We start from the raw sequence: 22057 nt of genomic DNA on the forward strand, positions 1-22057 counted from the left end.
GCCTCTTTATAACATGGCAAATTCTTGTTGATCTAATGGTGTGGCTTACTATAGAATAAAATACAAATCTGTTTTCTGACTAGAAATGTAGTTCTTAAAAGTTAGCTAGCTTCACAGTCAATCTCCTTTTAGCTCTGTTTTGGTCTCCACCAACAATGTGTCTCTAACTGCTAAATGCTCCTCAGCTAGTTTCTAACATTTGCTAGATTCAGCTGGAGATGGTAATGAGATTGGTTGGAGTGAGTTGCAATGAATGAATGAATTTGAGACTCTCAAATGTTTCTGGAGCTGAGGGGACAGCGCAGTCCTGGAATATCTCTCTTTTGTATCTTAACCTAATACTATGTGATATGTTGTGCTAGTTTAAATTGCAAACCTGAGCTTACTCTTTCCTGTTGGTGTAAAGCAGACATGAAAACTAGAACCACTAGAGGTTTTTAAGTGAAAGACAGTGACCGGTGAGGTTTGTAATGCAGCCAAACCCATGCAAGTTTCAGGTACGCTGTAGGATGTAGTTACATGAAGTGTTCTTTCCTTTTTTCTTTTTTTAAATGAAAAGCCAAGAAATCTGTTTGCAAAAGATTTATTGGTAAACGCAATATTCAGTTGCTATTTACATCCCATTTAGAAAGCAACACCATATCCAGTCTCTTTTTTTTTTCCTTTGCAGCATAATCCTTTGGTACACAAAAAGGAGACACAGCAATTGTTACAAGGCACAAAGAGTCACAGCACTGTGACATGGTCTAAATGTGAGGGCTGAGGCCCGAATAGCTACAGTACACGGTACAATTGTTCAGCATTACCTCGTACCTCAAGTTCCACCTAAACACTACTTAACATTAGAACACAGTGAGCCCATGAAAATAAGTGTCCCTGTGGCTTTTTGTTGGAGTTATTTTGAGTCTACAAGGCTATATGAGGCACGTTGTCTTTTAACAGTCCCATTTAAACCCTCTATTCAAAGCTCTAACGCAGAAGATGATTCATTACAATCTGTGCTAGTGTTATGAAATGGCATCCACTTCCTGTCTATTACATTTGTGCACTGTCTAATCATTAGACATCATCATCATTCATTCAATCATTAATGTCTTGTGACCATCAGAGTCGGTTCAGAGCGTTTGATTACTTTGCACCTTGGTTCTGGCACAGCCTTCAGCCAAAGCTCCATCACTGTGGTAACCAGCATTAGGCAGCTGGAAGAGCATGACAAACTACTGCATGTCATGGCACCAGCCACCTCACTCTAGGTTTAGTAACCAGTATAAAATGTGAATACACATTATTATTACAACACAGCAATGCAGCGTGTTATTTAATGCTTTAATCTTTTACTACATTATTGCCTTTAAGTCAAGAATGAATGAGCAGTTTGACAAAATTCCAGTCTAACAGAGTGATAAAGGATGACTTGACGTGATTTTCTTCTTCACAGATCCCTTAATGTAAAAAGACTACAAAAAAGGGAACAATCGTACTAGAGGAAAGAGAGACTCTAAACTTCCAGGCCTGTCAGAGAAACTACAGTGGCCGTCAGTTCAACGTAACAATGTAAAAAGGTGCTCTGTAGAGCCACTGTTTGATTTGTCTGTTGAGTTACAGATGAGTTACTATAGACACACGGTCTTCTCTTATCTATGAAATGTTTTCAGCCAGAAAGGGCTCATTCTAAGGTATCAAAACACTATTGTGAACTGTTGTTCCTGAGCCTGAATTAATCCAACTATGTCTTCTCTGTCCTCCTTGTATGTGCACACACATGCCAATAAAGCTGACTCTGATTTGGTGCTGAGCAGGTAGCCTACTCCGGGGTTACCTGAGCATTTTGCTGCGACATGAGAACAGTCATATTTAACCCTACATGTTAAGCCCTGATTGACACGTTAAACATACTGTCAAGCAGTCTTTTAAAGTCATCCTTTGTTCTATTCATTGGTAGCAAATATGAAACTTCACTCTTGATACACATAAATACACACCATTGTAAATCCCACCTGGGACATTCACATTTCAAATGAGCAGCTAAATAAAATGGCACACAATGACATTGGCTGGCTTTGCCTTCTGGAACCATCCTGCCCAGTTGGGACCTCTTGGGTTTAACAACAACAATTATTACAGACATCTCCCAGCTGTGAAAGTTACTAACCAACTAGAGGTGGATGAGGGACAAAGCCAGGCTTTACACTAGGCATCAAATGTAGCATGATGGATTACAACAGAGGTACATACCATAAGAACAAGAAATATACCATACATCACTGAAATATAGTATTTTGCTAGTTTGGCAATGCTTTGAAAATAAATGTATTTAGGTGATAGTACCATGTGTGGCAGCGCTTTAGAACAGCTGCATGTTCTAGTGGAAGATCATTTCTGATCCCGACATAGTAACAAAAAATGTCCAGGCACAGCTGTGTGGAGTTAAGAAGACATTCTAGAAATAAAAACAGAAAGCAAGTTCCATCACAATAAGGAATTCCTACTTAGTGTTCTATATCTTCTTTATGCCATTTTATCCAAATATCTGTAGAATCCATGCAAATAACAAAAAAAAAAAAACATTGCACATAGATGTAACATCTAAAGTCCATGGTTTGCTAAAATGCATAAATGCTAAGCTTTTCCTCCTGAGATAATATATGAGTAAAACTGGTGAAATGAGTAAGCATTGTGACATGAATATAAGAATTCTCTCGTCAACATCTATCCGCTATTGTGAAGTAACTTTTTAGAAGTGCAGAGTGGTTCTATGCAACAGTTGTTCGACGCTCAATGAAAACAAAAGTCTCTTATAAATACTATCAGAACAACTGACCTGTCTGCCGAGACCATTGGTAAGACTACAATCACATAAGAGTTAACTCAGTCTTATTAATGCTTCAAAACGTTTGAAGAAGTAGTAACCACGAAGCAAAATGCATAGTTCCTAGAGTGTTCAAAACAGAGAAGCTTCACAACACTTCAGAGGAGCAATCAGAGCTTCTTGCAGTGTCCACAATATGTCGGCTCGGTGCCCACACTATAAGTACACACGATGAGTACAAAGCAGCTTTAAAGCAGTAACATAATAGTAAACTTATGTGCAATTAATTTCCATGTAAAGCATGTCAAATAAAAAACAAAACAATGTACACTGTACAATATAACAATGCCAATCTAAAGTGAGAGTTGTATGAAGGTTGGTGCTGTGTTGGGTCTAAAACTGTTCAGAGAGCAACTCACACAGTCTCTGAGACACAGAGCCTCGGCTGGTCCGGAGAGTGAGACGGTACATCTGAACAGAAAACACTCAGTTACTCAGGCCATCCGGTTATTCAATGCAGGGATGGGTGGATGTGCGTGTTTGTGTGTGTGTATCCTCACCTGTGCTTGTATATTGGGCTCGAGTCTGAGGAGGCAGCCCACCTGAGTGTTCTTCGTGTGGATGACTCCAGCTCCAACAAAGTTTGCTGGATTGGGATCAACTCCCTCCAACAAAGCTACACCAAAGCCTGTGATCTAAAGGGATTTATCAGACAAAAAAACATGATTACACAGATGCGATCCATCCTTGACCTCGCAGGGTGGCTTTCCTTGCAGCAAAACGAAAGCGTGCTTCTGCTTCATTTGTTGGACAACTCTCTTTTCCAGAGCCCATCATGTATGTACCTCTACTGCTTTGTCCAATTTAGTTTAGCTTCATTTAAATGAACAAGAAGAAAAAATAAAAAATAAAAAAAAAGTGTCAATTCAAAAGAAGGAAGGTTTTTATTTTCTAAAAGGCTGAAGACTGTCTAGAGCTGAGCAGATGAGACTGCTCACCTTGGCCTTGGTGACATCTGTGTCCATTGGGTGTTTGGCTTTGAAGATGTTCTGAACTTCTTGCTGAGGGCTGACAACACAGAAGTGAGAGAAAATAATTACTCCCCTCCATGAATGGGACGCTGTTCTTGGCAATACAGTCCAAGACATCTTTACAGTGTGTCCAGTGTAGTCATACATAAACATGTTGTTTCATGAAATCCTTTAGGAAACAACAGACAAAATGTAACATGGCATTCAGATCAGTGTAGGGTTACGGAACATTGGTGCATTGATAATGGAAGTTAAGGCTTACGCTCCAAGCTGCTTCCAGCGTTGGAAGAAGTCTTGGGATGTCATCTCCGTGGGCTGAAAAAACTTGTTCAGCATCACAGGGAGTTTCACTGCAATTTTCTGAAAAGCTCCGCCGTATCTGTTCTCATGCACAGAGTCAGAAATGAGCAAATATCCTCCAGTATGAAGTGACTAATTACATCCAAATTCAAGAGTGCATTCACACACCAACCTGAGCTGAACGTTGAGGACCGGTGCATCAGTGAAATCTGACACACATTCAATGTTGAGGATCTGTTGGACTTGAGCCCCGCCTTCTATTACGGGGTCTACTGCCTTAGCATGGACATTCAGCTGTGGAGGCAATGGTCAAGGATTCTACACACACTAACATACAGTACGTCTCAGTGTAGTTACTGCGTTTAGCAGCAAGTATTCATACCCATCCACATATTGGAGATAACCCTTGGCTGGAAAGCAGGAGCAGTACTTGCTGATTTAGTTACTTATTAGTAAATTCCCCAGGCCTAGTAAAGAACAATCAACTTTGTCACAAGGATTTATCAAGAAGAGCAAAGGATATGGGTTTTGAGTACCTCAGGACAAGTCACTGACGAGGAGAAGCTGAGGAACTGGGTAGTTGTCTTGTTGCCATAGAACACATACATGCGACCTGGGGGAAAACTACAGATTAATCATGTCTCTGTTTCCCAGAGTTTCTCACATCTGGCCAGATTTGAAATTACTCTTATTTCACAATGGATTCTTACCATTGTTCTCTAATGGTAGTCTGACAGACTACAGATCTTTTAAAACTACGCCTAAAACTGATTAAGTCTGTTAAGATTTCACAAACGATGCAGACCTCTAAACTACTGGAGGAAAGTAGTACTTTACAGCTGCTCACCCAGGTTCTGCCGGTACTCAGACTTCAGTCCAATCTGTAACAGCTGGTTCTCAAATATAACTCCATTATTCTTACAAACAAACCTGGAATTTACAAGCACACAATAACAAAGTTACAACAAGGAAAGGATGAGTACAACACATTATGTGGTGTATATATATGCAACCAAATATACAATCATGTCATAGCTGGAGACACAGAGTTCCTCAACATAATAGCATTTACAAACAGATCCAACCCAATTTCATTCTCTTGCCTGGGAAATTGTTCTTCTGACACATCTATGGATGCAGGGACAGAACTGTCAGAAAAGACATCAACTAGCAGACCGGCTCCTGCTGAGGGGGGTGAGTTTAGATTGAGCATGTCTGTAAAGGAGTGGGTGGAATCCTAGGAGAGAAACACCAGCAAACATCATGCCATCAGAATCTACACAGAAACACACCAGGATCTAAACAGGACCGCACACTGCATTTGTGTTTAAATGTGTACTAAACTGTTCAAAGGAAGTGAATCACTCTTAAAAATGTAAACAGTATAATCAGATTTGATTAGTATTACACATAATAACTTCCACGGAGACACTGCACCAATCAAACTAAATATTCCAATTATTGAAATGTCAAAAGAAAATTTATGAAATATCCAACTGGAAAATATAAAATGTGTGAGGTGTTTTCGAAGGATCCAAGTACTTATACAGTAGCTGTACTGCACTGGTGATGAATACTTATGTAAATCACCATACTATTTGTATGTTTGTTGTATCTCACTATCACGACTCTACATTATGGGACTTGAGTAAGATGGGTTTGTACATGACAGCAGGTTGAGGGTCTTTCAAGTGAAGGAGAAGACTGAAGAAGAAGACTAGGAGAATGATAGAGGGTGAATGAATGCACAAGTCAAAGTAAATGTTGAGGAAACACAAATGGAGGGAAATAAAATTAAAATTCTACAAGCTGTAAATACCTGCAAAATTAATGAACCATATACAAGAATAAACAGTATATGACTGTATATAATGTTTACGAGATGCAGGTTGGTTTTTGGGGTAAGATTTGAATGTGGGATAGAACAGGACATACTGTGGCAAAAATACAATATGTCTCGTATTTGTTAAGAACAAAGACATTTTTGAAACAACTTTCCTGTATTGACCAGATTTCACAAAAACCTCTTACAACACCACTTTTGACTTACCTTGTTTGTGGCTTCTGTGTTCTCACTGTGTTCAGCGCTGCCGTTGACATTTCGTCGGGATTCGTCTACGTCTGGCAGTTTGCCTGAGCCCTTCTTCTTCTTCAGCTTGGCCAGGATTGAAGACTCTCTCTCGGGGAATGGTGGCATTTCTTCTAACACTGTGGCCTGTGGAGAGACAGATACGGTGAAGTAAACCAGTGGGCCTGCACAATGCAGAGAGTTACTGCGCTGCTGAAAAATGTACACTCCATTTCAGTCCAAGAGGCTCCCCATGGAATGAACTTGTAGGCAGACACAGATCAGGACGTGGCAGTCAGGGCAAACATGTCGAGTCCTTAACAGCAGTCAGCAGTTTTGCTGAAAACAAAATCAACTCAACTGTGCTCAGATGACATGTATGAATCGGTGTTACCCTTTTGTCCAGAACCATCTACATATCTTATCAGTCATAACTCTGTTGAGCCATCGGTTTCTTTAACTCTCAGTGGTAGCTAGGCATAGAATAAAAGTACATTTAAAGGATTCTAAGACCACAAGAAAAAAGATCCTCTGATTAGATGAGACTAAAATCAAAGTCTTTGGCCATGGACTGCTCATCACTAATCTAGCCAATACCTTTCCTAAGGTTAGGCATGGAGGTGGTAGCATCATATGGCAGTGCTTCTCAGTGGCAAGGACAGAGAAATAGAGTCAGTGAATCTTTTCACACACCACTATACCAAAGATTCCCTGTATGTGAGACTGATGGACTGTATTGCTATCACCGTTATTTACTGACCAATATGTCAGTGCTAGCGATGCAGCTGAGCCTCAGGTACTCCACAGCTCTCTGCTGGAGCTCCACGTCAGCATTGCGAAGCTGGCTATCTGAGCGCAGGACATCTTGGATAGTGGACTTCACTTCTGGAAACAAGTTAATGAACTTGATGTAAGCCGACAGCAACAGTGCCCGAGTTGGAACAGAGCACAGGTGGAACTTGGAGTGGAGAAGATTGAACTGGACCAGGGGGCTGAAGGAGAAGGACACACAAAGCAGTGCCATTCAGACTTGTCACAAATTTTAAATCACAGCATGAAATGAATTCAATATTTTCCAGCAATAAGAACTTTCACCCCTGTCTTCATGTGCACCATCAAAAGCTTTAAGACTAAATATTTTTTTTTGTCAGCCTGATTACATCTACCCCTGCAGACTGGACAACTGTCACACACCCCCACCTATCTCTGGACATCTGGTCTGCCTGCTGCCCCTACAATGGCAATTTATTTTGTCAAAGGTGTGAGCACCACAAACCAAACGTAAATCAACAAAAAAGAAAACGAAACCATGTGCATGGCTAGATACAGTGAGAAACTTATTTCTGTAACACTGGGTGGACCAACCCTTTCAAAAATAACCTAAACCAGAACCAAATACATGCTTTTAGTACCTGGAGCGCGGGTCACCAGCAATTAGGTTACCAAATTCTCCCAAGATATAACCCCCGACCTTAACCAGGTTCTCATGGCAGGCAGGAGCTTGTAGTGCCTGCAAGAGTTCACAATGGCATTGGATTAGTAACAATACAGAAAAAAGTAAGATCATGACTAGGATGTGTATGTCTACACTCTGAAAAAGAAATCTTTTGACTCAACAAAGAAAATCAATGCAACAATTTCAATCAGTCTTTTTGAGTTTTGACAACCTCTCATGAAATTACTTTTACCCAACAGACTATATTGCGTTACGATAATTATCTTTTCTTCTGTAATCGACAAAACGAAAATTTGTTCCAAACAGTACTACCTCCTCAGCTACTACTGCCCATTAGCTTAATTGAGTTTTTGATCATGCAATAAAGACGAACAAACATGTATCCTGAACAACATTGATGGAAAGCACATTTTAAAGTGAGTGTTATTTCATTTAGAAATAATCATACTGGTGTATTTGGGAACATTCACAGTTGTGTTATGACTGACAGTGGACTAGGCTAAGTTGTCCATCTTGACTGATTCATAATTAAAAAACACTGTTGATTGTATAAGGAAAGATAATTCCCGCAACTGAGTAAAGTCGGTTGGTTAAAAGTAATTTCATGAGGAGATGTCAGAACTCAGAAAGACTCGTGGAAATTGTTACATTGATTTTCTTTGTTGAGCCAAAAGATTTCTTTTTTACAGTGTTGATAGAGAAATTTCAGGTATTTCAGGTAAAGCAATAATCAATGGCACATGTATGACCCTGGAATAACTGCTGGAAGGGATTGCTTTTTGCAACAAATGTGTGTGAACCTATACTTTATTTCCACTCTACTGTAACCAGTAGAGGCCTATTCCAATTTAGCCCATGGTAAAATGTTGCTAGGAAAAGCGGTAGTTGCTGAAGCCATGAGTCCTGATCTGTAATGATGTTCATCTCCGTGCTCACCTCAAAGACAGTCTTTGCAGCATAGCCTTGGACATCGTCACGGTTTATGACAATCTGGATGACTCGATACCACACCTCCTCACTGACATAGTCACCGGCGATACGGATGAGATTGAGAATGGTATCTACATACCAGGTGTAGTCTACTGCATATTTTTCAGCCAGGATAGCCACCTTGAGCACCTGAAGAAAAGGAGCCACTGATTGAGTGTAAGAGCTTACACTGAGAAACTAAATAGTGCACACGCCTGTACTAATGACCCACTATCTCCTCTCTGATTGAGTAGTCGGCAGTCTCCAGGTAGCTCAGCATCTCTGCAACAATCTGTTTGGCATTGCTGCGGTCACACATGGCATAGAGTAGATCCACAGCCCGCTGGCGAACACTCACATCTCTTTCTGTCTGTATAGGAAACAGACAAGGATAGGAGAGATGAGATTTGGTATAACTACAACTAGAAGTCCAGCCACGGTCTCTGGAGAAAGAGATTACTGGGGACTAAGAAGAAGTTATCCAAGTGCACATCAGTTCTTCATTGACCTACAAAAGCTAATCACAGGCCCACAGCTGATGACTCACCTTTAGAGAGTTGATCACAGTATTGATGTGTGTCTTTACAGCCTCATGTGAAAACTCAGAGCTGGCAAGTGTGCACATACTCTCCAAAGCCAAATAGCGGAGATTGGTTTCCCTGTGCTGCAGAAACTGCCCTAGCTGATTGCATGCTCGTACCATCAGGGTGGGTTCACTAAAAAAACAAGACACAAAAACTAGCTGTAGTTATTCAGTGACAGCACATACTGCAAACATCCCAAAAACCAGAAGAGCAACACATAAATGTCAACTAATGACACCTGGGTTTGAGAGTTCCACTTGAAGCATAACTGAGTCAGTTTTTTTTTTTTTTTTCCAGTTTTGGTGGCACAATGTCATGTGCACTTCAGCTGGACTGACATCCAAAACATCTGGAAACAGACACCTCTTGCTTGCTACCCTGTGACCCAATGGTCAATGGAATACGACAACTTCCTGTTACAGAGCACATGCAGAAAGCATGCCAACCTGTCATGGTGGATGATAAGGGAGATGGCTTCAAACAGAACAGCATTCCTTGCGTTGGAGTGCTGGATCTTCTTGGATTTGGGTGGCTCCTGGGCTTTATTGAGGATGGTCTCTAGACACTCCATCAGACGACTTCGCAGCGCTGCATCCTCTGTAACAAAGGTTTGGTGCTTAAAACTCTCTAATTCCTTACTTGTCATTGAACGTTTACAATTTATGTTTGTGATAGAGTTAAATAGCTCAATGAAATGTATAAATACAGACAGACCACACTTCAGTGAAAAGTCCATGTTGCTGAATTCTGCAGGAGAGCTAAGCAAACACAGGAAATGCTAAGGGTGAGGAAAATTAATGGGAATACCCCAAAAAAAAACAAAAAAAAAAACTCAATCTGGGCTCCAGCTAACTTATAGAAGAAGAAGAGAGGGAAAGTAACTGAAATTGACGATGGCTATTCATTTAAATTTATTTTCAATTCAGCTGTTAGTTGTTTAAATGTTTTACTGCATTAGAAAAACACTTTACTGTCTCATACCAGGAGGAGGGTAGCATTGCAGCAGACGCAGCAATTTGACAGACAACCATGGTGCAGCCACAAAGTAGTAAGTGTAGTCTTGTAGGTCAATGGATGCAGACGTCACAATCTGCACAAGTAAGAACAAAAAGAAAAAAAAAAACACATATTAAAATCTGATTTTATCTTTGACCTTAGTGAGGTAGTGTATAAATTATGTGAAGGCGAAACAGATACCCACTCTGCTGAGTCGGGCCACTGCCAGTACAATGGATGTTTTAAAGTTGTCAGGATTCTTCTGGGCCAGGGTGGTTATAAGGCTGGCAGCTGATGTTACTACCCCCTAAAGAAAGATACACCTTTAAACAGAAAAGTAGAATTGCCGCCCCCTGGTTGTATACCACCAAGAAGTAACGTTGCTCTTAAAGGGTGTATGCCCAGACTCATATAATAATGAAGTGAAAAAAAGGCCACATGTTGCAATTTGATATTTAGTTGTAATCACCAAATGAATTACTGGGTTTTGGCTAAAGAAAATAGCAAATTTCTATAAACTTCCACAGACTGTGCTTCTCACAAAAATCGAATCCTAACAATATAGGAGTAAGTGACTCTGGCTCATAGTATATCATTTCAGTATTTTCATCCAGTGTTCATAATGTGTTCCTTTGTCACTTTTCCACTATAAACAATACAAAAACATTCCCAGTATCAGTTACTAATATTGCAAGGAAAAGGGTACATGCTGGAAACAGTCTTACCAGGTGCTGATCATTAAGCAAATGCACCACTCGTGCCGTCCATTCACCCATGGGCACCAGGTCAGGAGATGTCCTGTTAAGTCTCAACAGACACAGTGCTGCACTCTGCTTCACGCTATCCATGGTGTCCCTGAGAGATGTAAGCACAACGCAAGTTAATGACACGCATACACAACACACTGCTCAAATGTTCACTTTAGCAATTCAAAGTTATAATATTTATAAAACTATTTACGCCAGTGTCAGATATAAATGAAGAAGCACTGGACTATTTCTGTATTGTTGTTAAAAAAGGTGATCCTGGTGAAAGCAAACTGCAAATCATTGAAATTGCTACTTAATTACTACTTAAATGTCAGCTATAAACCTATTATGGTCTTAAATAAGGAAGAAGCTAATGATTATAGCTTGAGGTCAAGAGACGATTTGAATCCCATCATGCGGATTTGCTTGTTCTACAAAATTGATTTAATGTATTTTTACATATGCTTATTAAATGAACTCCGGGCATCCAAGGCTGAAGTAAGACATTTAGCACTTAGCTATTTGTTGACTTCGACCAAGTTAAAATCTCTATATGTACAAACCCCGCCACCAAGATGTTGGGAATTTCCGAGGCAAAAGCTTCAGCCATTTCTCGGCTGCCCACGTTTGCGATGCAGTGCAGAGCCAGGTTCATGAAGCTGGGATTGCGACTGGCGAGGTCATTCTTAATGCCATTGTTGATCAGACGGATCAGATCACTGTTAGAGTTCACCAGCACTGAGATGAACAGGTAACCCTGAAACAGGACACACACAAAATGTTTTTTCAAAGAGCATAGTGTATGTCAATTCATGACACTGTACTAAACACAAACTTACACTGATGAGCCAAAGCTTTAAAGCCTATGAAGGAGTGAACTCTACAAGACCCTGTGCACTGGCACTGTAACGTTAGCAGCAGATCTTTTAAATTCTGTAAGTAGCTAGGTGAAGTGCAGCAGTTCAGACTTGTTTTTCTAGTAAGTCCCACAGATGGGACTTACTAGGCCTGGGGGACACTTCTTGTTTCCCCAACCAAACAAGTATGAGTATCCATGTGATGTAAAAGAAAATGACACAGATCACACACAGAAAGCTTCTTCCTTTGCTTCAGGTCAGTTCCGACATCAGCGCGTCAAAACTGTTGTAACAAGTAATCTGCATCATCCGTGAGTGGTCGTAATGTTTTGTCTCATCTGAGTGTTTGTACAGTGAGTGAAGCTCTAAACCTGAGGTGGGAGTGAGCATAAGGATATACTTACAATTTGTTTCTCGGTGTACTTGTTGGAGCTGAGAAGGTTGACAGCCTCCATGTGTCCAAAGTCAATGTCATGGCCCAGAAGAAAGATGAAGAGCAGCTTGCAGACATACTTTTTTTTACTGTAGCCATCTAAAGCCTTGTCTCCTATTCCCACATGGAAATGCACACACACACACACACACACACACACACACACACACACACACACACACACACACACACACACACACACACACACAGTGTTTAATGTCTACATAATTAGAAATGCAAGGATTCAAAAAGCATGATGCAGTTATTTTATTCCAAACAAGTGAGAAACAGTCTGATCCATACTTTCTAGTCAAATCATTCTAAAGTGAAATTAACAAAAGGAAATGCATACATGAAATATTATTCAGTTATAAATGGTAATACATGTCATGTCACAGCTCTTCCTGCATTGTTTCTTTGGCGGTTAGGAGGTTATGCGTTTCAGGTCCTACCTGTCTGGCAACACCTGACAATTGCTTAACATCCACTTGAATCCATCTGTTCATAATCTACTCTATAGTTTAATCAAACAGATTACAAGTCTGTGCGAATCTGATATGTCTAATTTGTCGCTTCTATTTTTGATGAATTGGTGGCTGTCTGTGTTAAGAGGGTGTGGATGTTGTACTGATTGTGCCTTCTGTGAACAACCACTGAAAGTCCGGCATGTGTTTTCCTGTAAAGCTGATAAGCTCACATTTCCCCCGCTTACCCACTCTGACTCAGGCCAAGATCAGGATAAGCCAAATAAACTTGTACCCTGGAGTATTTATGGAGAAAAGGCATTATAAGTCTACACACTAACAGAACTCTGTGTTTGTCTGCCTTTTATTTATCTCCAGTGTTCAATTATGCCTTGACTATGTATGTAAATGTAGCTGTAAATGTCTACTTATAACACATTGTTCTTCTCAGGACTACGCTACAACTTATAAGCCACTAAATTAAACTGGGTGCTTGTTACATTTTGTTACACAGAGAATCTGTAATGTCCAGGTCTCATATTGTTCATTAGCATTTTATTTGATGTCACGGAGCCTGACATTTTTCTGACTTTCATAATTTTTGTAGCACAGAAACAGAAACATGTTAAAAAGTAGACAACACACTGAAATGAACATAGGTCAGAAAGCTGGGTACAATGGGCAGGGGAGGTTGCTTCATTCTGGGGCAAACTAATTATAGGCTGCATGCAACAGGTGGCAGAAAAAACAACACCCACAGGACGCTCAGAGAAACCAGTTCACAGTGAGCAGAGTGCAGGCACGAGAACAGTTGAAGGGGGTACAGCTGACACAGTTGCAACAAGAGTCAGCGAAGAGAATTAGGAGCAAGAGAAAACGTGTGTAATGAAGAGTTTCAGCTTCATGAAAAATGAATCTGTCTCTGAATCAAAGCTGCAGCACAATTCCCATCACACCCACAACTATCCACTTACCTTTAAATTTAGAGCGGATATTGGCCAATTCTTTGTTTATCCTCTTAACCTCTGCCTCTTTACTTTTACCTGCAAAAAGATCAAGATATTTTTGCATGTTATGTAGAACTGTGATCACCTCGTTGTCACTTCTTACCCTTCCTACTTTACACCATATTTGTTTCTGAGAAGGAAAATGGGAATTTGGGTATTTATTTGTCATATGGGAGCATACTGGCTATAGTATATCAGACACCGAAATGCTGAACAGTTAATTCACACACAAAGCTTAAAGCAAGAAAAACAATCTTTTTTAAAAATAATCATAATAATAAAAAAAAATAAAAAAATAGGTCAATCCTAATATAATGTCAGAGTTATTTGGGACAACGTTTAAGCCATGTGTGAATAATGTAAAATAGAATGTATAAATAACATAAAATACAAATACAGACAGAATGTGATCACTTTTTGCAAATCATTCAATCCCTGAATTTAATGGACTATACTACAAAGACAACATATAACACGCAAGTTAAACCCCCACCATAGAAGGAAAAAAAGTGTCTACTTAAGATGGATTGAGGTGAAGTGAAAACTGTTGTCTGATAAATTGCAATCTGATTTTATTTTTGTAAATCAGGGAAGCCTAATCTCCCAGGTGAACGGAGAGAGAGACCATGCTTGTTATCAGCTAACACTTTAAAAGCCAGCTTCTGTATTATATGAAGGTACATTAGTGCACAAAGTAGGACTAAGCAATGTAATGCCTTAGTTTGATTAATTCAAATGTATAGATTTTGAAGTGAATATGCCAGAATCTATGATGTATTTACATATGTCTTTTTTCTCTTTGCCACCCAAATGCCACAAGTGTTTTGTAGTGACACAGTGACGTCTCCTTGAGTCACCAGCAAGTCTGACTTTTACCAGTTTACAGTACATGACTTGAGTAATGGCAGCCACAGCTGCTGAAGACGAAATAGTCAGAAATAGTTGGATTTTGCAATGTACAACATGGGACTGAGTGTGATCTGTGAAAATCATTATTAAAACTAAATGTAGCAACACCTAAAACAGGGCACGCATTGAACGAGAGTAAACTTTAGACGCCTCATTTTCCAGTCTCACCCCTTATTACTACACAGAGCGCATATGGAAGGAAACTTACACGAATGCTGGCATTTTATGAAACACAAGACTGAAAAGCCTAGGTTTCAAAAATATGTTTAAAATAACAGTTCTCAAGTATGAACCATAGAGCAGCCAATAATTCGAGGAGGTAGTATTGTCCCATTTCTACAACAAAAGATCGCAATGCAGCTGCAGAAAGTGCTGTGCAAGTTGACAGCACCAAGTCTCTGGACCAGCGAAACCATGTTCACAGACCACGAGTCTAACTCAGCAGGATAACTTTAGGTAGTGCACAGCTATATAACCATACACTAGGGTGAAAGTGAGCATACTGTAGACCTTTCAAAATACAATATCTGTTTGTTGCAATATTTCATTATGATGTCTTGTAATGAAGCTGCATTTAAAAACATAAATTTGACTTACTGTACATTAACACATTTTTTTGTTTTTATTATTCTTGTCTTTTATATTGCCCAGGTGCAGTGAAGGCACCATTAATGCTGAATGCTGTATATAGATTGTAGAGCAATTCAGATGACGTATTTGTCAGTCAATGTTGAGCTCATTTCTGGTGCATTATAAGGACAAAATGGTGGGCAGCTGAAAACGTCTGTAAGGCAAGACTGAGAGAAAGACCCTCTTTGTGTTGCCACAGTGTTGTAAGATGTAATGCAACACATTGGTGAATGCTTTTTTTTATTCTTTTTTGTTTTAAACTTAAACTTAAGATGTTGGCATTGAACTGAAAGTTGTTCACTTAAACATTTATCATGCTGTCTTTGTTATTTTTGATTCAAATTATATTCAAGAGTCCCAAATGTTTGGGGGAGCGGGGCTGGATATATGTGGTACCTGCAATTTATGCAAATCTGTGCTTTTTTAATTTATTGAATTGGATCAATAAAGACACAGAATGGGTTACTGAGGTCTGTAGATATAGACATTTGTATAACTCAAGTTTGGCGAAATCCGACCTACATGTCTAGCTTGTATGTTGTTGTTACAGAGCAATCCAGACTGACAAGTGCACAAGTATAAATGTCTCACACAGGTGGACGGTCCGTGCGTCAGGTCCTTGCTTGGCCGTGCACAGAAGCGTATTTGCGGCTTTACGCTCTGCTTGCTGCAGCACGTAGTTACATTTCTGGGGAGGTGCACGTCAGCTACGCGGCGAGGTCCGCACAGGGTCTGCCTTAACGCAGGAGCCCCTGCGTCAATTTAGGGCACAAGCATAAATTGCGTGTAAATGTCTAATAACCAGCGGAGGGTCCGTGCGTAGGTCAGCGCAGTATTATAAATCAGGCTTTAATGTTACACATGTTGTATATTATACTGGCCTATATAGAGACAGGCTTTTAGTAATAACTCAATACATTTCTGACAGAAAACTGGACACCTGCAACTGAATCCAGTGTACCGGTTTGGCTTTAACTAGTGTAAGCGGCGCGGTCCACGCCCTTTGACACGGCGTTAGCAATTTTCAGTTAGCAACTAGCCGGCGTAGGCTACAACTGTTGAGTGGTGGTCCAGGGGCAGCTTAAGACGTTAACTTTAGCAAAACTGTGGGTCGAAGGAGCAAAGGACACGCTTCCTCAAAGCACATACTAACTCAAATGACACACTGCTTGACATGGCCTCCAACCCACAAGATCAAACTCACAGGACAAATCGCTCATTCCACCTGCTAACTTGGTTCTAGCGTAACCAAGAACTGTCAGCGAAGATGATCAACTTACAGTTCCTGATATCAGAGATGAACACAGCCAGGCCACGCATCCCATCTCCTTTGGAGACTGCAGGCATTTTGTTTACTTCCCGTTAATGTGATGTTATTGATTGCGTAGTTCAAATAACCCGATTACATTAAATAACTTTGTTTCAAAGTTGTTTCGCTAAACAGCTAGCAGACGGGGGCCAGTACAGGGAACCCCGACATATGACGGAGAGAGAAAACAGTCAAGCTGCGGCTGCGTTCAACACACGCGGGATACACCCTACACCGACAGCTGAGGGCTCCGTTCCATGCGAACTTTTCAACCAGCTCCGCTCTCACACCAGTAGTAGAAGGCGGAACTGGACGTAAAGCCCTCACCCCGCTCATCACTGTGCTTCATTCAGGGGTTGTGGGAATTTAGGATGCTTGTCAACGTTCCATTTATCCATACACGCACAGAGCAGAGCAGAGCAGAACAGAACAGAACAGAACGCTTTATTGTTATTACAGAATGCAACTACATTGGGTTACATTGGTGCTTGCTTGAGCAACATTCAGAAAAAACTGACAAACAAACAAAACTGTGCAACATACATATGGCACTCACAGTTGCAAGTGTTAAATATTAAAAGGATGTATAAAGAAAAAATAAATATGAAAAACATAAATGTCCCTCTCACCCTCATGAGGTGTTATCTGTGTCGGGTCCGAGTTTGAGTGTTGAGTGTTGTGCGCAGTGTCTCTCGCAGTTTCACTGGTACTTCTCCACCAGCTGGTATTGCTACACCTATCACCACCACCTTCTTCTGCTTTTTGTCCGCCATCACCACTATGTCCAGTTGGTTAGTCAGGACCTGTGTGTCAGTCTGTAAGCTGAAGTCCCACACAACCTTGGCCCTGTTGTCCTCGACCACCTTCTGTGGTATGGCCCATTGGGTACTTCTTAGCATACATAGTATACATATTAGGATGTGGATTATTCCACTGGGGTAGCATCCTAAACACCTGGTGTCCTGTGTGTGTGTGGACTTGCAAGATGCTGCATGCCCATGTCCCTTTGCAGTGCTGACTTGTTACTTGTGCCATGGTGCAGCTCGCAAACCACACAGAAATGCACTAGGTCAGCACAGTTTCAATGGAGCAGCAGTAGAAGGTGGTCAGCAGCTCCCTCCTCAGGATTATTTGCATAGCAACATTTTCTAATATACATTCAACGTGCACATGTGTTAATCAGTTTCAAACAGGCTTAGAGTCCTAAACCTACATGAATGAATACAACATTTTGTTTGGATACGAATATCTACCCGTTTACATTCAACACCATCATATTTACATTATAAACATCTTCTTGCACCAAATATTACATATCCATAATGTATGAAGGCCAAGACTCCAGCAGCTCTTATAGGATAAGGAACACCTTTATTATGTCCATAATGATATGTTCACAATAATACAGTGAACAAATTGTCACAGAACACACAGGGCAAATTACCTTGCTACCCACAACAAAGGGATCTGCTACTTACAAAAGCACACCTCCCTCCCTTAAAAGAATAAAATCCCCAACACAGAATGGCATGAAATATGAGTAGAATATCACATATTATAGTAAGTAAAGTCCCACTGTAAGTATTTACATTTGTCTGCTGATACGTGTGCATCATGAACTGAGCGGCTCGTGAAGGAACTGAAGTTCATAAATGTTAATCAATAGTTACTTTCAGCAAAATCACTGCGATATAGAAAAGAAAGAAGACCGCGCAGCAGATGGTATGTTAGAAAGCGGATATTTATTTTAGTTTCGGTGTTTGTCTTGCCACTGAGAGACGCAATGAGGAAATGCAGTTTGAACCTGTGCAGCTGTTTTGTTTTGGGTTTTTTTGTCTGCATAGCCACAATGTATTATTACATTTCTTCAGAGAATCACGTCAGGATGCAGAGCAGGAGCTATGACGCAGATCCAATGCAGAACCAAAAATCTGGCTCGATGTCCTTGTAGTAACACGTTTTATAAGACAGGTTCATTTAACACACAATCATTTTAGTTTACGCTGAAAAGAGGAAACCAAGAGCAACAAGCACTCTGCATATTTCATTGAGGGGAGAAATTTCCCCATGCCACCTAAATTTATTCATTTAAAAAAAAAAATCTGCACAAAGCTGGTAAAACACGAATGCAACAAACAGGGTATAATGTGTAAGAAAACTACCTGCATGTCTAGTTTTCCTCTTCCATCAGAGACTAAGAAAAAAAAGCATATAGAGAGTGTTGGAGGTTTTCATCAGGCTCTCTGTCTGCACCAACACTTGTAACTACATTCTGCTTAACTTAGGTGGAGTGATAATGTTATATATTTTTTATCTATCACTGCAACCACCATATTTATCAATCTTTTCAAAGAACATGCACCTCGGTCAGACTTACCTCTCAGAAAATTCTGGCTCTCGTTAACTAGTTACCAGTGAACCCACATCAGCTCTGACGTTTGCTGAAGGTCACATCCGGCTGTAAATGTGTTTAAATATGCCAGGGTGCGTGTGGAGCATCCTGGAGACAGCAGTTTGAGACAAAATTAACAAACCAGATAGAGACTTCCTGTCTCTTGCTGTAACAACAATTACACATTATAGATGAATTACATGGTCAAAGTGGGCATGTGCCGGCACCCTTCAACAAACGACAGCTATTGGGGTTATGGTGTGTTTAAGCGGCCGTGAATAAATGTACAATTTATATGGGAGTAGGCCGACATGTAGCATTTCTTGTATAACTACCTGCAGACATATTGTATAAAAACACCTGAAGCAAATGAAGTCAGTGTTTTCATTCTGGTGTTTCACGGGCCTGAATTGAATGTACTTGTGTGTAGTATACTGCCCTGCCAACCTGTGTGAAATACCCATGTTATGTAGTTGACGAGTACTTCCCTACCTGACCACAGATCTGACAATATGTTACTGGTGGACGCAAATATCAAATGGGGTGAATGATACAATCCAGGGACATTGTAATAAACGTATATTAATACCAAAGTGACGGTGGTAATGGTAAAGTGAAGGGAGTGAGGAATTAACCTGGGAGGTACAGAACTAAAATGTACAGACTTAAAACAAATGAGTTTATGAGGTTCTGACACAGCCACAAACCCTGAGATATTTCCTCAGAACGTATTATTCATGCATTAATTAGTGTTTCTCGTTGGGAGAAGTCATTATTTTCACTGCTAATGCTGCTACTGATGGTGAGAGCTTGTAAATGGAGTGTTTGCTCATACCACCATCATCATTACCGTCCAGCATTTGGTACATTCATGAGTCACCCACATAACTCGTTTCACCATCGGTAACAACTACCTGGGTGATACATTCGACGTGGATCTGTTCACAAACGTTTCAAGACTGGGAGACATTGCTGTGACTGCTGACTCACAGGCTACTGGGTTCCAAGCTTCTGTACAAGTTTGGGCAGATCTGATGAACCAGAGAAAACACTTTCTGGAAGTGTTCCTTGATGAAAAATTAAATTCAGTCTGATTCATATAGTACCAAATCATAATACTCAGGAATAAGTTGTCAGGAGAGGCAGGGTAATATGGCCTGCTGTCAGGAATGTTCATATGAACGCTGTCCATTCATGTCAAGTGGTTGGGATGTGAACATGCTGGAGGAATTAATTAACAGCATACAGTATGTCTAGTGCAAAAAGCAACCATTTATAAGTGAGACTCTGTCCTGTTTGTTATGCAGTCCAATGAAAGATTACATGACAGCAACAGGTGGGACATGGCCTGGTGACAGTGCATATGCTACACTTGAACTGCAGCAGAGCCATAGTAGTGCAGGGCTACCATAGCACTAATATTACTGTAACCCTAGGTACATCTGGCTTGTTCTTACTTGACACTCCTGGACCACTGCAGCTTTCAGTTGTTATTTGGTTAGTGGCCTGGTACTAATACATTTCTGAAGCAGATGAATGAGCTACTGGACCAGTCTGAGCATTTCATTTTAAACCATAAGCACATAAGTTTAGACACAACACCACTGCACACATTCACACTTCCAAGAGCTTCACAGAGTCAAAGTGAAATTGTTTCCATCGACTAATCATCCTTATTGAATAATCTTGCAAGAACTTGTGGCATATGGTTGAAATACAGTATGTTGAGAATCAGGTGAGCTGTTAGTTTGCCAGGTACAGTACAGTGCAGTTGTTTTCTAATAACATCACTAAGCATCCATGTACTCAACATGTAAAAAAAGACCTAAGCAAAGTCAGCGGGACTTGCAGGGTTTCTTCGAGAGGCTTTTCCATTAATCAAAGTACCCAAATGACTGATGGGAAGTGAATGGTTTGCCTTTGTTTAGGCTTTGTTTTCAACTCTGGATGAGTGAGAGCCTTTACAGACATCTGCTCTACATAGTTGTAATTTCGGAAAGTGAAGTGTGTTTTGTACGAATAAAGCCTTCTGTACACTCATTCTGAAATAACAAGTTCTGAAAAGTATTTTATGAATGAGGTGTACTGTCCTGCTGTGATGTGCATGCCCCATAAATCGTGACGTGTCCTGACCCCCCCTCTCATGCACCCTCCTATCCCCTCCCCTGCAGCTTCATAAATACAGCAGCATGTTCAGTCTGACAGCAACTTACTCTGTACCTGATCTTTAGTCTTTTACTGCTGGTTTAAGCTGCCTCCTTTACAGAGAAAACTCTATTTTCTCGCTTTTGGCTTCGTAGTTATAGACGTTATTTCTTGCTGAGGGAGGCATGTATGCCAGGCAGTCAGATGAGTCATGTCATGGAAGGCCCTTTGACTCTGAGAAGGAGCTCAACAATGAGGTAAGTAATAACATTCTGTTTATGTTTTGTGTTTCACTGAAAAGTGTCACTTAAGAAAAAGATGTCGAATGGGGAGTTCTGATATAACTGATACTGCTCTGTGGACAAATTGTTTCTGATGGGTATAATTGGTATATCGGTATAGTCAAAAAGAACATTTTCTAAATGTATTGTTAAAGGGAAGAAGAAGAGAATGAAAGAAACAAATGTTTTTGTGGCAGAAATGAAATGATAAATAGAAGAAATACCAGCACTTAACTGAACTGAATTAATTACTGTTGAAAGCGTTACCACTCAGTTTATTTCTCTCCCTACTTAAAGAAAACCTACACAGCAAGTCTCCATCTCTGAAGATGATATGAAAAATAAATAATTGAATGAAATTATCATCACAAAAATAAACATTCTGACACAATTCTCTTCTGAAAACACAGAACATACACAGGGATTTATGTTAAGCTTTAATCAGAGTTTTAGCATTTTTTACCTACTTGGCACTATGTCTATGTTATAGGAGTTGCCTTTCTGAAACAAAGACTAAGGGCTGAAAATGAACAACACTTCTATTGTTATTTGAAAACTATTATAGTTATAGTCACGATGAGGGAGAGACGTAGAGAAATCAAGAAAACACAACTAAAGGCAGAAATGTTGCAAGAAAACTAATTGGAGCCGAATCACCTTATGAACTG

The 22057-nt window shown here is 40.2% G+C and overlaps 1 protein-coding gene across 2 annotated transcripts; it reads right to left on the reverse strand.

Moving 5' to 3' along the window:
• Positions 1–567: 567 nt before the first annotated feature.
• Positions 568–16856, reverse strand: LOC125004917 (AP-2 complex subunit alpha-2). 2 transcript variants are annotated; one of them, XM_047579747.1, is made up of 22 exons: positions 16543–16856; positions 13691–13759; positions 12224–12366; positions 11526–11719; positions 10939–11068; positions 10419–10520; positions 10199–10307; positions 9664–9814; positions 9181–9349; positions 8866–9003; positions 8601–8783; positions 7621–7718; positions 6969–7200; positions 6191–6355; positions 5244–5377; positions 4988–5070; positions 4664–4753; positions 4313–4436; positions 4103–4219; positions 3808–3877; positions 3370–3504; positions 568–3280 (listed from the first exon to the last, which is right to left on the reverse strand). In XM_047579747.1, the coding sequence occupies exons 1-22, from the start codon at positions 16607–16609 to the stop codon at positions 3203–3205; spliced, it is 2781 nt and encodes a 926-aa protein (XP_047435703.1). In that variant the 5' UTR covers positions 16610–16856; the 3' UTR covers positions 568–3202. The 2 variants fall into 2 exon arrangements, with proteins under 2 accessions (XP_047435703.1, XP_047435704.1); XM_047579748.1 differs by lacking the exon at positions 13691–13759 and having other exon boundaries at positions 16543–16619.
• Positions 16857–22057: the final 5201 nt, after the last annotated feature.

This window comes from Mugil cephalus, chromosome 3, assembly GCF_022458985.1.
Source record: "Mugil cephalus isolate CIBA_MC_2020 chromosome 3, CIBA_Mcephalus_1.1, whole genome shotgun sequence".
Lineage (NCBI taxonomy): Eukaryota > Metazoa > Chordata > Actinopteri > Mugiliformes > Mugilidae > Mugil > Mugil cephalus.